General features: G+C 39.8%; 1 protein-coding gene and 1 pseudogene across 1 annotated transcript; one reads left to right on the top strand and one right to left on the bottom strand.

Moving 5' to 3' along the window:
- The first annotated feature begins 1,096 nt into the window (after positions 1-1,096).
- LOC136244057 (uncharacterized) lies at positions 1,097-6,274 on the top strand. The gene is made up of 4 exons (XM_066035580.1): positions 1,097-2,108; positions 2,219-2,388; positions 2,449-2,645; positions 6,211-6,274. Exons 1-4 carry the CDS (start codon positions 1,097-1,099, stop codon positions 6,272-6,274), a joined length of 1,443 nt encoding a protein of 480 aa, XP_065891652.1.
- A 183-nt stretch (positions 6,275-6,457) lies between these two features.
- LOC136244058 (uncharacterized) lies at positions 6,458-8,304 on the bottom strand (annotated as a pseudogene).
- Positions 8,305-15,500: the final 7,196 nt, after the last annotated feature.

Raw genomic sequence — 15,500 nt, forward strand, 5'->3', positions numbered from 1 at the left:
TGCACAATTGCATGGTGATGCTTCTCGTGTCATTGCCGGTTTCCCCCTCACTGACCACAATTATGAACACTCTATCACCTTGCGCTGAAGGACAGGTTTGGCCAGTCTTACAAACTTGTCAATGCTCACATGGAAGCACTTCTTAATTTAGGGAAGCCATCCAACAGTTTATGTGGTTTACAAGCCTTTTATGATTCAGTAGAGAAGCACATGAGGGCCTTGTCATCCCTAGGCAAGTCCTCTGATTCATATGGCTACCTGTTGACTTCATCAATTTTAGCTAAGTTGCCCATCCAGTGACCTCAGATGAGAACTTTGAGATTTCTGTCCTCATAGGTGCAGACTTCTACTGGCAGTTCGTCCAAGACTGCATAGTTCGGGGTGAAGGACCTACCGCTGTGCAATCACACCTTGGCTACCTACTGTCTGGCCCACTCCCTTTGTCCCACCCTGTGGAGACTACTAACCTTCATATTGCCATCCTATCGTGTACCAGTGTGACTGAAGGTATGGATGTGTTTTGGGAGTCAGAATCTGTAGGTACTGTGCCAACAGGAGAAACCCTGGATGATGTCTTTCTTCGACAATATATGCACACACACATCACTGAGCAGCCTGATGGAACATACAGCCTATGTTTCCCGTGGAAAGACAGTCACCCACTACTGCCATCTAACTACACCGTATGCTCCAGGCGTACCAGGTCGCTGGCACTCCGGCTAGCTAAGACACCAGGGCTATTGAAGATGTATGGAGAAATCATCAAGGAGCAGGAGAAACGAGGTTATATTGAGAAGGTGAATACCACTAGCAGTCAGGCCAACGTACACTATATCCCTCACCATCCTGTGAGGAAGGAATCAGCCACAACACCAATCAGAATAGTGTATGACTGCAGCTGTAAGCAGTCCTCCGATACACCAAGTCTGTTTACACCCAGGCCCTCCATTTCTCAATGACCTCTGTGCAATCCTTCTCCGTTTCCGCCAACATAGTTTTGCCTTTTCGGCTGACATCGAAAAGGCTTTTCTTCATGTCTACCTTGCTGAAACTGACAGAGATAACACACACTTCCTATGGCTATCAGACCCTACAGATGAGCATAGCCCTCCAGCAACTGTGGCAGGAATGTGTTGATTGGGATGCACCACTTTACACACCACTCAATATGGAGTGGCATACTATTGCTGGTAACATTACTGATGCTATGACATTCTCATTGCCTCGCAAGTATGCTGCTTCTATTCCACCACCTGAGAACACCACCACAGTTCTCCATGTGTTCGCAGATGTAAGTCTCAAGGCTTACGGAGCAGCTGCTTACATACAACAGAACAACCAGCCTGCTTCATTTGTGATGTCAAAGTCCAGAGCAGTCCCACTTAAGCAAATCACGCTACCCAAGTTGGAACTGATGGCAGCAGTACTTGCAGCAAGGTTAAGTGAATTTGTTAGAACTTCCTTAAGTATTGACTGCGTCTTATATCTGTGGTCTGATAGTCAAATCATCTTGTACTGGATCACCAGCCAGAAGAAACTGAAGCCATTTGTTGATCACAAGGTAAGTGAAATACGATCAATCTCTACCAACTGGAAGTACTGTCCATCAGCAGATAATCCTGCTGACCTCTTAACTAGAGGAATCAGTACCCAGCAATTGGCTTCAGCAGCTCTTTGGCAACAAGGTCCATCATGGTTGCTGTTACAAGATCAATGGCCAACTTGGAATCCATCATCAGAAACACTACTCATTCAGATGCAAGAGGAATTGGATGACCAACCAATTGAACAAATTCTTGTTCACTCTGCTCTGACCTCACCAGCAAATTTTTTGCAGGTCATGGATGTCACCAAGTACAGTAGTTTACAGAAACTACTTGCAGTCACTGCATATGTACTTCACTTTATTAACACAACACGGCAACTTTCTCACAATACGGGACATCTGACAACATTTGAACTCGCAAAGGCTAAACTGAAGTGGCTATACACAATCCAACATGAAGTGTTTCCTGAAGAGATTGCTAATCTCCAATCGTTATCTCATAGCCGCCTTCCTTTGGTGCAACAACTGAGGCTGTTCTTAGATGATGACCAACTGCTTAGATGTGGCGGGCGAATTCACAATGCCCCATTGTCAGAACTTGCCAAGTTTCCGTATTTGTTACCATCAAAGCACCACTTCACCAAACTTATCATACTCCACACACACATTCAGCAACACCACAAGGTAGACCATACCAGACACCAGACCCTCCACCGCTCCTTAAGTGCAGGGTTAATGCCGTCCACCCATTTGAAGTGACCGGAGTGGACTTTACTGGTGCTCTCTATGTTCGTTGCAGTGATGGTGAACAGAAAGTGTATGTCTGTCTGTTCACATGCGCTGTATCCAGAGCTGCGCATCTGGAAATTGTTATTGATCTAACCCATGAGTGTTTTTTGCAGACATTTCAACGATTTACCAGCAGGAGATCTCTTTCGAAAGTGATGATATCGGACAATGCTACCACCTTTTTAGCTGCCGGGGAGGAACTGCAGAGTGTACTGTCATCTGCAGCATTAGCAGATAACCTTGCCAAGAGGGGTGTTGAATGGCGCTTCATTCCCAAGCGCACACCCTGGTTTGGTGGCTTTTGGGAAAGGTTAGTAGGTTTGACGAAGTCAGCACTGAAGAGAGTCCTAGGCCGAACCCATGCCACTCTTGAGAGTCTTTCTTACGACGACGAACTAAGCTGTTGAACATTAGCAGCTGTGAAATGGTGAGAACAGGCTGGGGAGTAGCTGAATCTGACTGAGCTTTAATATTTGTCCCATTGAGTACCATAGCTACCAGTGCTAGAAGAGATGCTGGCACAGACTCCTGGCAATTGCTTTCAAATGAACCATTGAATTGGTTATTCATTTTAAGCATATCTCTACTTACTATATTAGCAGCCTGCAAGACTAAGTACATCATCATCAACATCATGTTCGCATGCTTTTTTCAATGCTGAGCCAACATCTTCATTGAAAATGAGAACTACATCACGGCCTTGCTTGTGAGCATCCATGTCTTGAAAGTAGCCTAAAATCTTGTCTTTGAGCTTGGTAAAGTGAATTCATTGTTCTACATCAGTTCCAAGCTGTTTCAACCTAGTGCTATACAGATTTACTAAGTCTGCAAGTTTGAAGATGGGTACAACTGAATTTATCATTTCGGGTTTCTTCAATATAGGATACTAATTCTGCAAATGCAACACCATGGTTCACTGCATGTACATCATACTCATCACATGCTTTTCCTTCTCTAGCTCTATTGTACAAGGCTACAAGGCATTGTTGGTGATACACAGCATCTTGAGCAATTAAATCTCATGCACTTAATTTAGCAAGCAGCTGCTTGTCTTGCAACTTTGTTGCACTTTGCCGAACTCTAGAATCAAGTTGAAATGTAGATGCTTTTGATAAAAACTCCCCAGGTTTATCACAGAAAAAGCAACTTCTGTGGAATTTTTTTCTTTTGGTATTGAGTGAATTTACATGTACCACTATGACAGTCACCAGAATCTTCTTCTGTGGATGCCTTTCTCTTTCTAGCATGCTGTAATTCTGTTTTGTTGTGTGTTTGTTTTAGGCCATTTTGACATGCCAAAATTTCTGTGAAATGGATATATTCTAGTATCATTAGATTCGCAGAGAGTTGCTGTACACTTACAATAATTAATTTAAACAGCTTCTTTTCCACATAACGTACAGACTGGCTAGTATATTTTCGCATTTAACCACAAAGGCTATCCCAGACACAAGGGCGTGCGTTCAACTCGATGTTCAAGTTCACCATGAAGAGCATTGCTCTGTTGCGTAAAGAAGTGTGGCTAATGGGCAAAAACAAGTGACCTACAGCAAGATCGAGATACTCTAATAGAGCAGTCAATTACTCTGCCAATGGAGTCCAAGGAAGAGTAGGTTTCCTCAAAAACTGCCACAAACGGACTTCCGGCAATGCTACAAACTGTACAATTAAATTTTAATACAAAGTAGATAATCTTCTTTTTTTATGAATTGGTTCTGCCCAATGTGGCATCTAAGCAAACATCAGTATTATTGTTATAAATTAAACTATTATTAATAGGTTTTATAGTGTTGCAACAAACATTATTGTGTACAATTACAAGTTGTGGGAACGCATTAATTATAGGAGTTCCACTAAAGGTAGTTGCCACTACGTATTTGAAATGTAGGTTTGTGAATGTAGCATTGACTTAGTAGTGGTTAAGCAACTGTTTGGCAACTCCTGCTTGGCAACCATCTATAGTTGTTGACAACATTTGGCAATATGGTAATGTTGTGTGCCATTTATATATCAGGGAGCGTCCTATATTTTATACAAGCTAAGATGAACACCCAACTTAAAGTGACATAAAAGGTTTGCATAACTACACATGTAAGTGGGATGTATCATGACTGAAGATGTATTTCCTATCTACTAGTGACCATGCTGTAAACAGGTGAAGACACTGTATAAACCAATTCCTAGGATTTTTAAAATTTAAGTTTCTGTTATTCACATGTCTCTGATGGCTAGATATAATTTTCTCATGGTAGCTTTTGTAGCTGCTATAGCTTTAAACTGGCATGATTGTATTTCAGTCTTCATCTCCACCTTTTAACTAACATTTAACTAACAATGCACCTATTGATTTTACTAATTTATTCTTGGCAGTTATACCACCTTCTAAGCAAGCAGCAATTTAAATTGTTACTGGTTGATTTGATGTATATTTTGTATTCAGTAGTGAGGCACACAGGTCATCCTTCAGTGATTTTCTTGATACATGCTAAAGACAACAGCAGGTTAAATATGTGACCGCATCTGCAAAAACAGAACATAATCGCATTTTTTCCGAATTCCTGTTTATTGAATATTTATAATCTACGTAGACAAGTGTACCCACTGGCAAAGGTTCAGCTTCATATGCCAAACACTCTGGGAGTTACAGAGCTAAACTTTTCACCATCGTGTTCGCCATGAACAGGGGAATGAATTACTGGGTAAGGTTTTCCTTTACTCACACTTCTTCACTGCATACAAATGCAAAATTTGTGAAGAAAAATCGATCACATACGATCGCTTCGACATAACGTAAACAAATGCTTATAACTTTCGTGTCCTTGGATCTACTGCAACGAAGCAAAGATTTTCCAACTCCTCTTGAGCAGGCAAATAAGATGACGTCCAGGTTTTTATTGTTACACCTTTCCTTCACTAAGAAAGAGGTGATGTATCTATGCTGTAAAAATTCTATTTTAGAAAGGATAGCAATAGCTCTTAGGGTTTACCTTGCTCCCTAACAAAAGGTTTCAGTACTTATTTAATAGAAGTATAAGCTTAAGAATAATCGAATATTCGGTCGATTTGTTCACAACTATTCGAATAGTAAAAATTGCTATTTGTTTCAGCACTACTTCCTATCAACTAGTAACTATGCTGTAAACAGGTGAGGACACTGTATAAATAAACAAATGCCTGAAAGGTAATTCACATGTCTCTGATGGCTAGATAGACACAATTTTCCTATGTGGTAGATTTTGTAGCTGCATGTAGCTTTAATGTAATATCTAAGCAATGCCATTCACATATTGATAAATTAAATGCTTCTTGGTAGTTATACCACATTCTAAGCAAGCAGCAATTGAATTTGTTAGTTGTCGATTTTTTAAGATATAGCATGCAGTGTGGATATAGCCAGCAGTGATGTGGTACACAGACCACTCTTCAGTGATCACCTTGATGTATGCCACAGCTAGCAGCAGGTTGGATTTAGTATAATAGTGACTTTGCTGATGGAGCCATCAACAATAGGGCTGGTACTTGGTGAAGTCTATAATTACACCCAGGGTGAATGACGGCTTAGTTTTCCTGCATGCAGGTAGCTATAAACTGACATGTAGCACTTAAGTCTTCATCCACTGCAACTCTTTAAAAGTATAATGTGCTACCATATATAGTGCAAGACATTAGAAACGACCAAAATGTTTGACTATCAATGTTGTTGTCATAACTAGCTTTGTATTTGTTCAATCATTACCAAACTTGGACTGATACTAGAACACACATGTGTGGCTTCACTGCCGGAAGTTGAAGCCATACTTTGACACAGATTTTGTGCAATGATGTATTTACCACAAAAGTCAATTATTTACATAACTCACTTTTTCTCCTTATAGGTGTACCCTCCAAGTTTGCTTTTCTGGTGCAATGGAGAAGACATCAAAGCACAACTTTTGGTAAAACGGATTTTTAAAATATGTTATGGTTGACCAGTTATATCAGTTTTTCATAATTTACAAATGTAACTTTTCTATGTACACACATTGCAGGATGCTTGTCAAACTTAGGATATCAGTACAACACATAAAACATAAAAAAATGGTAAGACAGTTTTTGGAAATTCACTTTAATTATCAAGATACACTAACTATTGTCTTCGTGTACTTTTCGATGGGACTTGTATTTCTTGATTATTTTCTCTAACTCTGGACCTGCAATTAATCCCTCTCTATAAGCTGCCATATAGTCCCTCATCTTTCTAAAGTACTTTCTGATGAAATCCAGTGGTACACTGTTGAGGGCAGGGTTAATTGTAGTTTCTAAACCATTAAACGAATAATCACAATGTGCTCTTGTATACTTCTTGCTTTCCGCCCAAACTCTCTCAATGGGATTTAATTCACAATGGAATTTAGGAATAAAAAAGCCTTCATAATCATGCCGTAACAGTAGTTTTTCTAATTTAGTTTTTTCATATTTAAAATCATGCATTTCCTGCAATACTTATTTCCTGCAATACTTTACGCATGTCGTCTGCCTTCATACTGGTAGTGTCATACTTTCTGTCTTTCAAAACAAGCTTCATTCCCTTTGGAGTACCATCCGACAGTACCATTGTATAGGAAACACCCATATAATTTGTATCATGCATGACAGGCTGTTTCCCACCTGGTTTAACATTCATTCTGCTTGCAACCAATGCATTGTCTGAAAAAGCAGTATGGCCAGAACTTTGATCAAAAAACCAATACACATTATATTCCTCTGGAGAATATTTAACTTTAGCTATTTTAATGGCATCCCGAACTTGAATCAAAAATTTATCGCTATTCCAATAGCCTTCATAATCAGAACCAAATCTCAATAATACCCTGGCTTCCTGTTTCAAATCAGGATACCTAATTTTTCCCTGAGCAAATTCTTCGGTCAGCCTTAAATATCCATTATGTTCTTCAATAAAGTCACTAACCATTATTCCCCGTCCCTGGCCTTTTGGTTTTATGACAATTTTGTTTTTTTCACCCCACATCCATCCTTGATCATCATTTGAATGAAATATGCTTTCATCATGGAAAATTAATACCAACTTCTTTTTATCAGAAGGCTGGGCAGGTGGTTCATCGATACACGGTGGTGGTAGTGCATGTGTGGAAGCCCATACCAGATGTTTCTTAAGGTAAATTTTCCTGTAGTCTACAACATCTTGTCGTTCGTGGCCATCAATATATATCCCCCTTTTAGAATCGACCTTTTGAAACCCTAAACAATGCAACCACCGAACCGCTGTACGTTGGGATACGCTGGATGGTGTGTTTGGATAGTGCTCAGCAACTTGTGGCAACAAGGTATTATTTAACCAATTGCAGAAGGTTGCTGCAGTCATGTTTGGCTCACCCTTGACATACGAATTAGCTCGTACACACTCTAATGCTAAATCACAATATTCTTCTTCATCTATTGCTTTACCTCCTGGTTGTTTACCCCTGCCATCAACAGTGAATTTACTAGAATCAGCAAGGAATTGTTTTCTCCATCTTCTCACAGTTTTATCTCCACATCCCAAACATAGGGCCACTTCCTTGGCAGCAAATGTTTTTAACAAACCGGTTTTGTTTTCTCCATCTTCTCACAGTTTTATCTCCACATCCCAAACATAGGGCCACTTCCTTGGCAGCAAATGTTTTTAACAAACCAAACCGGTTTCTATAGTTATCATACAGTAGCATTGATAACATCTTAATGTCTTCTAGCTCCAATTCACTTAACCAATCTTTGTAAATAGACGATCTTTCTTCATCTGACAGTTCTCCATAATAATCGTCATCTTCCGCCTCCTCTTCGCTGGATACATCGCTCAAATAATTTGAGAGCTCTGTTGGGGCAGGCAGAGCAAAAGAATCATCCAATGATGTAGAAGAGTCCATTTCCATAGTTGTTTCAATGGATTCATTAAGAGAAGACTCGCGTCTTTGTTGTTTGATATCGCGCATCACTTTTGGCTTGGTTTTCAATGCTTTTGTATGCTTTCTTGACACAGGTGTTCTGTGTTTCAACATTCCCTGTTTGATATTTCTTCTTACACAATGAACAGCGAGATCAATTAATCAATAAGTATACGTAATTAGGCGGACGAGTATACGGCATGCAAAATTATCACCTAGACAACGTAACCATATCAAACGAGCCGCACACAATTTGATTGGCTAGAATATATCACACCATATCTCCGTAACAAACAGCGCCATGAATCTCGTTGTTGGTGTCATAGTGCATCATAGTTGCGTCAGTATGGATCTCGATTATTAGCGAGTTTTAATACAATGTGCGTAAGTTATTTCACCGGAAGTTTTTGGTCATTTCTAATGTCTCGCACTATACTATCCAGTACAACTAGTCAGAGATCATATCTACCATTTTAAACCCAGTCAATAACAGTACACTAGAGAGTGAGTATAGCTGCACATGATTGGAGTACAAGAACAGATGGCCAGATGACTTCTACATGGGGCCAGCTCAGTCCAAATGGCCACAACCATAATTGCCACAAAAGAACAGATGGCCAGATATTAAGTTATGACCCCTACATGGGGCCAGCTCAGTCCAAATGGCACAACCCAGCTATAAACAAAGGATAAAGTCATGTGAAAAGTCATGCCAACAAAAAAGAGGCAGTCATGAAGCCACCAAATAACATAGACTCCTACATATATTGTATACATCCTTTCTCATATGAAATGACTTTTAATTTTGTTTGTTATGGCAGTAGCAATGCTACCCAAACACCACAAACTACATTAAACCTGTATGTATAAGCAAAAGTATGATATCATAATACATGCATGCTTACATGTACATCACCTTATTTTCCCCAGACTGATGATAGCTAGATGTACAGATAAATAAAAGGCTTATGCCAAACTGATGAACTGTCCTGAGAATGTTCCTTGGATGTCATACATAGCTAGCTACTTACAAAACTCAAGTAATGCATGAGCTAGCTGCTATTATGGTATGCAATACAAAACTCAATTATACATGTAGGCTAGTAGTTAGCCTTTACTGCTTGTACTGACAATGTTTCTGCAAGTGGCCTAGGTTTAGGTGTGTATGTACCATCTGGATTCATAATGAATCCATTTGGTGGGGACCTCTGTAAAGACAACCTTACCTTAAGGGGGAACACAATTTTATGTCCATAACGTGAGTCATCGCTGTTATCTTCTTTGCTAAATTGGTCCCCCTTGCTAGGGTCAAAATCGTGTGAATACAAATTCTTGTTATAATCCTTAAACAAAAACTTGAAAACATCAAATCTAAATGGAATTGTAAAATGTCTGTGCTTGGTGCAGTAAGCTTTTGACGACCTATCTAATTCAATACATAATAGAGCTACATACTCCCTAACTATGTCATCCTCAGGACTTGGATGATTGTAAGTCCAGCATGAGTATAATAAAAAAATATAGCCACAGTATATTGTCATAATTATTGCCAGTACCTGGTTCTATGTTTTTTTCTGGTTCCCATGTAGCTTCTTGTAAGAAACAATTTTCCAAAATACCAAGTACTCCATAGATCTCTGTGTGGAGAACATGATATCAAGACACACGATAGTGTGTCGTGCGGCCCAAGAAGCCGGCGCGCCACACCGTGAGTATATTAACAGGAAGAAAGAAAACGCAATTTTCACACCTATGTAGCTCTGTGATCCCTTATCCGATTGGAACCAAATTTGTTAGACGTGCCGCCCAGTTAGGGGAGTCTACATACCAAATTTAAAGAAAATCGCTCCAGCCATTTCCGAGATACGAGCAAACAAAATTTCGTTTTAATTTCTTCGTTTTTTTCTTCTTCATCTTCATTTCGCACACTTCGCCATAAAACACGAATGCATGCTCGGATTGGGCTGAAATTTGGCACATTTAAAGGGCTCATTAAGGCGGATCTCCATACCAACTTTGGTAGGAATCCAATGAACATTCATGGAGTTATTACCGATTATTTGCATAAAATAAGGTCGAAGGTCTGTCACGCCTACAGGGTAAACCCTTTGGAGGAATCAGTTGAAAATTGATATGTAGATGGAGCAGCCATCGTAGGAGTGCCTTTTTGTGGTTTGAAAAGAATCGGGATAAAGACCATGGAGATATGACACAAAACCCAACCTGTGTCAAAATTACGCGATCGATTTTTATGAATAAAAAAACTATTAGTTTTCGTGTCTACCAGGCAAACCGCTTAGAGCAACGCGCTGAAAATCAGTATGTAGCTGGAATAATCATCATAGAAAGTTCTTGCAGTAGTACAGAAGAATCGGATTACAAATCACTGAGTTATCATTCGAAAGGAAACTACGTGCAGCAAATGCGAGATCGAGATACTCTAATAGAACAGTCACCCTAATAAAGCATTCAGCTGCATGTATAATTTACACAGTTATATTACATTGCAAGTTATTCTGTAGGGAATTCAGCTACAAACAAGTCACCCTGTAGTCAGATCAGCTAGAAGAAGGTACCTAATAGAGAGTTCAGCTACAAAGAAGCCATCATGTAGAGAGTTCAGCTCAAATAAATCACCCTGTAGCGAATTCAGCTACAAACAAATTGCCCTGTAGAGAGATCAGCTAAAAGAAGTTACCTTGTAGAGAGTTCAGTTACAAAGAAACAATCATGCAAAGAGTTTAGCTGCAAACAAATCACCCAGTAGAAAGTTCCGCTATGAACAGATCACACTATAGAGAGTTCAGTTAGAAACAAGTCATCCTGTACAGAGATCAGCTAGAAGAAGTCACATTATAGAGAGTTCAGTTACAAAGAAACAATCATGCAAAGAGTTTAGCTGCAAACAAATCACCCAGTAGAAAGTTCCGCTATGAACAGATCACACTGTAGAGAGTTCAGTTAGAAACAAGTCATCCTGTAGAGAGATCAGCTAGAAGAAGTTACCTTGTAGAGAGTTCAGTTACAAAGAAACAATCATGCAAAGAGTTTAGCTGCAAACAAATCACCCAGTAGAAAGTTCCGCTATGAACAGATAACACTGTAGAGAGTTCAGTTAGAAACAAGTCATCTTGTAGATAGATCACCTAGAAGAAGTCACTTTGTAGAGAGTTCAGCTACAAAGAAACAACCATGTAAGAGAGTTCAGATGCAAACAAATCACCTGTAGAGAGTTCAGCTAGGAACAAGTCACCCTGTAGAGAGTTCAGCTAGAAGAATTTACATTGTAGAGGGTTCAGCTACAAAGAAACTACCAAGTAGAGAGTTCAGCTGCAAACAAATCGCCCTGTAGAGAATTCAGCTACAAACAAATCACCCTGTAGAAAGATCAGCTAGACGAAGTTACCTTGTAGAGAGTTCAGCTACAAACAAATCACCCTGTAGAGAGTTCAGCTAGAAACAAGTCACCCTGTAGAGAGATCAGCTAGAAGAAGTTACATTGTAGAGAGTTCAGCTACAAAGAAACTACCATGTAGAGAGTTCAGCAGCAAACAAATCGCCCTGTAGAGAATTCAGCTACAAACAAATCACCCTGTAGAAAGATCAGCTAGACGAAGTTACCTTGTAGAGAGTTCAGCTACAAACAAACCACCCTGTAGAGAGTTCAGCTAGAAACAAGTCACCCTGTAGAGTTCAGCTAGAAGAATTACATTGTAGAGAGTTCAGCTACAAAGAAACTACCATGTAGAGAGTTCAGCTGCAAACAAATTTCCTCGTAGAGAGTTCAGCTACAAACAAATCACCCTGTAGAGAGTTCAGCTAGAAACAAGTCACCCTGTAGAGAGTTCAGTTAGAAACAAATCACCCTGTAGAGAGTTCAGCTAGAAACAAGCCACCCGTAGAGAGTTCAGCTAGAAGAAGTTACATTGTAGAGAGTTCAGCAGTTTAGCTGCAAACAAATCGCCCTGTAGAAAGATCAGCTAGAAGAAATTACCTTGTAGAGAGTTCAGCTACAAACAAATCACCCTGTAGAAAGTTCAGCTACAAACAAGTCATCCGGTAGAGAGATCAGCTAGAAGGATCACCTTGCAGAGAGGTCAGCTACAAAGAAATCACCCTGCTTCATCTTTTTTTCTTCCTGTAGTAAAGAAAAAATGACAGGTTAAAAAGCCCTAAAGCCGGCCATAGGCCGGCTTTGGGGTATACAAATACAAAAAGAAGTGAGATCTAATCCAAAACAGCCAAGCTGTAAAAAACAGAGTGCGGCCCTGAGAAAGGCTATGGTGAAAAAAGATGTGAAATCCAAGGTGGCGGCCAAGAAATGACTGTGATGGTAGGTTAATGGTAAAAATTTTAATAACAACGATTCAGGTGAATTTGGTGCCGCTTGGTCTTGGCACAAAATTCACTTGAATTGTCGTTATTAAAATTTTTACCATTAACCTACCATCACAGCCATTTCTTGGCCGCCACCTTGGATTTCACATCTTTTTTCACCATAGCCTTTCTCAGGGCTGCACTCTGTTTTTTACAGCTTGGCTGTTTTGGATTAGATATATATTACAGCTATAGCTGAGGCTGGTATAGCTGTTCAATTATTTTTTTGATACCAGCTCTTACATTTTTGGTTATTTTGGTTATCAAGTGGTTTACAGGGTATTGGCCATCAGGCATCCACCATGGGTAGCTCCCCGAGTTTGTTGGCTGTCTCGGTGATCTGCCGTTTGACGACACCCTGCATCTGGTCTCTTCGATAGAGATTGAGGCTTGACCCACCGAGATGATTTGCTTCGTGTTGCAGTAGCATGTAAGGTATAGCTACAGTTATTCAACATACTAACGTATAGCTACGCACTCCAACAACACCAAGTATGCATATTAACTATAACTATAAAGTCACGAACGGCTCGATCGTCAAGGCACGGCATGACAATTAAGAGAGCAGCCCGTATTTAACTAATAATAGATTTCATCACTTTCTATAATCATCGAAGATGCCAGGAGACATCATCGATGTAAAACCTTTGGTAAAAAGGCACCAGGATCTCGAGCTCACGCAGCCAGTTGCATGCTTGCAGGTACCCAATAAGCTTTTAGCTCTTTGGAGCAAAAAGTGTGCATTTCGAACTTGTGAAGGATGCAAATTTTTTTTAAACACTCTGCGCTAGCTAACGACCGCATCATGGGCTCTGAAATGGCATTGAAGGTTGGCATTACAATAAGCACTAACTTTTATGCTTTAGGTCCACCTGATACTGATGATCTTTGTTAACTCAAGATAGCACTCTGCAAAGATGCCATATTTATATTGCAGGTAAGCAATCTTTGGAAACAAGTTGTTGTTGTTAATTTGTTGTATTAATCTTGTTTCAGGAGGCTCGATCGGAATATTTACAGGGGTTCCTTCAGTTGTCACTATTTCAATATTAATGGCTTGCAGACCAATCATCATTAAAGGCCTCGTAAAGTCTACAAGCTGTTCCTGAATCTGATGCCTCCGGTTGAGTTTTTTCCTGGGTCCTCAACCTTCATAGTCCTTACCCTCTGTGTAGATATGAATTAACAACAACTATTATTTAACACATGTATTTGTAAATGTTTAATATCATGATACATGCTTGCAGTTATATCCTTACCGTGTAGCTTAAGTGCTATAGCTGTGGTACTCGAAGCGTTTTGTGGCAAGTGGACCATCTCATTTTCAAATACCATTACGTGGGTAGAGCCTTTCTCGAACTTCCTTAGAGGCTTTCCCTTTTTGTGCTTCTTGAAAAGCATTGTTATACTCGACATTTCCTTCTGCAGCCTGGTATCGAGAGACTGCACACCGATCAACATAACCATTGTTGATTGATAATATAAATAATTTATCATATAGATCAAGGCATACCCTGGATTCTACACAGACAATAAAATATTCGTGAGAATATCATTGGATGGTGCAAGATTTACTCACCATTCAATGTATTGTATCTTGTCATTTACAATATTATCAGGAAGAACCAACATCGGCAGCGAGGGTAAGAACTACATGTTAATTGATACTTATTGTGACATTAATTTTATTAGATCTTCACACAGTAGCTATCATTAAAGCAGAGAAAATTACGACAATTTAAAGGCTGGGTTTCAGAATTGCTTTAATGAAATAAATTTTATAGAAAGCCCTGAAATAACAATTGATGGAGTTGATTATGAACTGATTTTCTATTCATGCAGTGACTACCAGGCATGGAATACTGTATTCAATAGACATGTATAACCTTGTGTGTCTCCTAACCTTAGATGCTCCTTACATCAATGGGACTAAAGCAAGCCAATGGGACATTTGCATGCTTGTGGTGCAACATAGACAAAGATAACAGGTAACAATTACATATTTGATGTTTGTTTTTTAACTTTATTAATGTTATGAAGACACAATACTTCTTTCCGAGCCCAACAACGAACCATTGAAGCTTTTTTATTTCAACTGAATCAGAGAAGGAGCAAAAGAAAGGGCAGTGCCACCCTCCCCTCCTACACATCCCACTATCCATTGTCATCCCAGATAAGCTGCACTTGATGGTGCGCATCACAGATGTATTAACCAGAAATTTAATTCTTGGAGCACTAGCATATGATGCCCAGCACAGAGGAGGAACTGGAGAGGCCAATGATCTCAAAGCTAATTGAAAATATTCGAAGCTGTGGGGTCTCCTTCAAAGTATACCCCAAGAAAATGATGAATACGAGTTTACCTCATTGGTACGCAATGATAAAAAAAGCTACGTGAGAAGTAGCAAAAAAATTGGTGGATTGTCAACCCAAAGACTATTCTCAAAAGATGTCAAGGCACTTTAGGAGGTAATTGTGACCGGATTTCACAAAACCAGGCTTCCACACACACAAAATCAAACTTACGATTTTACCAGAAATGGATTGCTGGTCTAATACACTATCATATTTCACACTGTACTTCCTTCAGCACTGACAAGTCTGGTTTCTGTAGCAGCTTTCTTCCGACCCTGTCAAAGCCACGAGTGTGAGATTGGCACCATTAAATGGCCATGGCTTTGTGATAATGGTGTGTAGTGAGCTGGGACTTCACAGAGAGCTCGCCAATAGTGTTCTCAGTCAATTTGGAGTAATTTGAGGGCCATGGAGGGCCATGGAGAGCCCAAACGTGGCCTCTGGATTCCAATCGTCTTCTTACTCCATTTTATACCCGTATATTAAGACCACCGTCCACCCCCACCCTCCCA

Source organism: Dysidea avara, chromosome 14 (assembly GCF_963678975.1).
Source record: "Dysidea avara chromosome 14, odDysAvar1.4, whole genome shotgun sequence".
NCBI lineage: Eukaryota > Metazoa > Porifera > Demospongiae > Dictyoceratida > Dysideidae > Dysidea > Dysidea avara.